Source organism: Camelina sativa, chromosome 18, assembly GCF_000633955.1.
Source record: "Camelina sativa cultivar DH55 chromosome 18, Cs, whole genome shotgun sequence".
Classification (NCBI taxonomy): Eukaryota; Viridiplantae; Streptophyta; class Magnoliopsida; order Brassicales; family Brassicaceae; genus Camelina; species Camelina sativa.
This window is the reverse complement of record NC_025702.1, coordinates 3,218,833-3,222,231: the sequence shown is the minus strand read 5'-3', so window position 1 is coordinate 3,222,231 and position 3,399 is coordinate 3,218,833. Positions and strand designations below refer to the sequence as shown.

The following is a 3,399-nucleotide window of genomic DNA, read 5'->3' as shown; positions in this document are numbered from 1 at the left end:
TTATTGTTGTATGCCATTTCAGGGAAGAGTACACTTTTGAATCATCTTTTTAAAACCAATTTTAGGGAAATGGATGCTTTTGCTGGAAGGTTAGCAAAACACTGTCAATTGTTTTTTATCTGTTTGTGGCAATGCTATTTTTAGAGTTGAATTTTGTTTGACTTGGTGAATTGTCTTCACTTTTTTCTTTTTTCTTTGCAGGAGTCAAACTACCAAAGGTATTTGGATGGCTAGGTGTCTGGGTATTGAGCCTTTCACGCTTGCCATGGATTTGGAGGGTACCGATGGGAGAGAAAGAGGCGAGGTAAGATGACACGGTTAGCTATACATTTAGTTGTAAACAAAAATTATGTTTTTGGCTAACTACTATCTAAGAATTTAATCATAAATTTCGAAAACCTATGGATATTTTTATCTTGCAGATACTTATACATATACTTGACACTTTTACTTTTCTTATGTGTTTCTAACATTTCTCTCCCTGTTGTCTTTGGTAACTGGTCCTGTAATTTTCAGGATGACACTACATTCGAGAAACAAAGTGCCCTGTTCGCTCTAGCTGTTGCCGACATTGTACTGATAAACATGTGAGTCTATATTTTCTTGGTTCTTCTTTTGATAAATTTTACTGATGTATTTAAAACTTAGGCTAGAAAGTTAAACAGCCATTGTTAGACGTTGACAGATATAATCCTGATTTCTCCCTCGATACACTAAGTTTAACATCTTTTCTTAATCTTATTTATCGTGTTAGGTTTAAATTCGAATGAACTGTTAAAGATCAACCTACACAGGCATTATTGAATCTTAGGTATTAAAAGGTTTTGGCTGTAGATATACTGTTTATTTGATTACTAACGGAATAATGAACTCCATAGGTGGTGCCATGACATTGGAAGGGAACAGGCTTCAAACAAACCATTACTGAAGACAGTTTTCCAGGTATCACTATCATGATGTGCTTGCTTGCATACGGAACGTTCATGTTCAACTAATAGATTCGATAACTTGGTCATTATTGCTTTCGTAGGTCATGATGCGATTGTTTAGCCCTCGAAAAACAACTCTTCTTTTTGTCATACGTGATAAAACAAGGGTATGGTTTTTGCAATTGAATATGATTCATTGATTCTTGATGGTGAAATTATATTTCTTAGATTGACATATGATTTTCTCCTTAGACTCCGCTAGAGAAGCTTGAACCTCTTTTAAGGGAAGATATTCAAAAGGTAACATGCAGTGTCTCTCTCAAATTCTTTCTTTTAAAGTTTTTCTTCTCTGAAGTTTGGATACTGATTATGGTTTGTTGCAGATATGGGATTTAGTTCGCAAGCCTGAAGCCCACAAGACTACACCTCTAAGTGAATTCTTTAATGTAAGGATGTAATCTTCCCGCATGGATGATGCTTCATATGATGAATTTCAGTCTGATTACCGCTGCATTGTTGCTAAATTGTTCATGAATATACCTGACTATCTTTTCCTCATTTGTGAATTCGCACGATATATGCATGCTTTCAGCTATGTAAAATACTTCTCTTTTTGAACCATCAAAGTAAACCTAAGGCCGATTCCCTTGATTCATGCAAACTTCTAAATATGTAGGTTGCTGAGCTGAGGCAGAGATTTTTCAATTCCATTTCACCTGGGGGACTTGCTGGTGATAGACGTGGTGTCGTTCCTGCTTCAGGATTTTCTTTCAGCTCCCAGCAGATTTGGAAAGTTATAAAAGAGAATAGAGACTTGGACCTTCCTGCTCACAAGGTCTTCTATTCATCAAAATCTTTGTGGTCAAATCCATGTAGTTTTGATATCTTGTAAACTAATGTTGTTTTGTTTTACGAAGGTGATGGTTGCCACTGTTCGGTGTGAAGAGATAGCCAATGAGAAGCTGCGCGACTTGGCAACCGATGAGGTTTGCTTCCGTGGCCTCTTCACCTACTTCAATTTATTCTTACTGATTTAAATGTTTTGTGAGACATAATGGGGTAAAGTTTATCTAGAGCTGGTTGGAGTTGCAAGAAGCCGTAGAAGGTGGTCTAGTTCCTGGTTTTGGCAAAAAGCTTAGCTCTATCCTTAAAAGATACTTCTCAGAGTAAGCTCTTCCTTTTGGTTCCTGAAGTATATAATTCTCGAGCCAAGTAACTTTGCCTAATCTTTTTTGCTTACCTCTTATTAGATACGACGCAGAGGCAATATACTTCGAGGAAGGCGTACGAAAAGAAAAGCGTCTACAGTTTAAACTGAAAGCTTTGGATGTAAGGCTTCTTCCGTCTTTGGGTTTGCATTAAATAGTATTGTCTCTGGACCTGGTTATGATTATTGTATCTCTTATTTTCAACTTTTTTCTTAATTTCCAGTTCGTGTACTCTGCTTATGCTACCATGTTGGGCCATCTACGGTCCAATGCACTGGAATCCTTTAAGATCCGTTTAGAACAGTCTCTAAATCAAGGAGAAGGATTCGCAAAAGCTGTGCGGGACTCTCAACAGTCTTGTCTGCTTGTTTTTGACAAAGGATGTGAAGGTGAGAGTTCCTATTTCAGTTTGAGCTTAAAATGTAGTGCTTCCTTGTGAGAAACAAAATGTTTTGGCCAGAAAAAACAATAACATTTACATGAGAACACCTCCTTTTATTAATTGTGTTCATCTCTTCAGATGCTGCGGTTGAACAAGCAACTTGGGATGCATCAAAAATCAAAGAGAAACTTTGTCGTGACATCGATTCTCACACTTCTTCTGCTCAGGATGCTAAACTATCTGAATTAATTGCCAACTATGAGGTTCGGCTTTGGTTTTCTCTTCATTTAATTTCTTAGATTTATAGGGTTCTTATTAAAATATGTTTTTACGTATTGGTGGTTAACAGAAACGGCTATCTCAAGCACTTAGTGAACCTGTAGAGTCTTTGTTCGAAGCTGGCGGAAAGGATACATGGCCTTCTATAAGGAAGCTTCTCAAACGCGAGACTGAAACAGCAGTTACAGATTTTCTGGATGTGGTTACTGGTTTTGAGCTAAATCACGCTAGAATTGATACTATGGTTCAAAATCTAAGGGACTATTCTCAGAGCTTAGTGGAGAAAAAGGCAAGAGAAGAAGCGGGTAAAATTCTAATCCGAATGAAAGATAGGTAAGAAAAATATCAGAGTACACTCCTATTAGTATCCTTTTTTTCAATTTTCTTTGCTTGATATTATTCCACACACATTTCAGATTCTCAACAGTCTTCAGCCATGACAAAGACTCAATGCCACGGGTCTGGACTGGAAAAGAGGATATTAGAGCAATCACAAAAGATGCTCGTGCAGAGGTAACTTCTCAATACTAATGGCGGATGGGGCTAAGTGATGTCATGATACTCTCTTCATCTGTTGCTATCCTGCAGGCTTTAAGTCTTT

General features: G+C 37.4%; 1 protein-coding gene across 2 annotated transcripts in view; it reads left to right on the top strand.

Moving 5' to 3' along the window:
- LOC104760413 (protein ROOT HAIR DEFECTIVE 3 homolog 2-like) overlaps window positions 1–3,399 on the top strand; it is a 7,112-nt gene that overhangs the window by 1,209 nt on the left and 2,504 nt on the right. For both annotated transcript variants that reach the window (XM_010483334.2, XM_010483335.2), the window contains exons 3-17: window positions 23–89; window positions 202–304; window positions 517–587; window positions 879–942; window positions 1,031–1,096; window positions 1,182–1,229; window positions 1,313–1,375; window positions 1,606–1,764; window positions 1,847–1,915; window positions 2,004–2,095; window positions 2,180–2,258; window positions 2,361–2,526; window positions 2,658–2,782; window positions 2,869–3,131; window positions 3,215–3,311. In XM_010483334.2, the coding sequence (XP_010481636.1) occupies window positions 23–89; window positions 202–304; window positions 517–587; window positions 879–942; window positions 1,031–1,096; window positions 1,182–1,229; window positions 1,313–1,375; window positions 1,606–1,764; window positions 1,847–1,915; window positions 2,004–2,095; window positions 2,180–2,258; window positions 2,361–2,526; window positions 2,658–2,782; window positions 2,869–3,131; window positions 3,215–3,311 (1,532 nt within the window). The remainder of the gene's footprint in view (window positions 1–22; window positions 90–201; window positions 305–516; window positions 588–878; window positions 943–1,030; window positions 1,097–1,181; window positions 1,230–1,312; window positions 1,376–1,605; window positions 1,765–1,846; window positions 1,916–2,003; window positions 2,096–2,179; window positions 2,259–2,360; window positions 2,527–2,657; window positions 2,783–2,868; window positions 3,132–3,214; window positions 3,312–3,399) is intronic.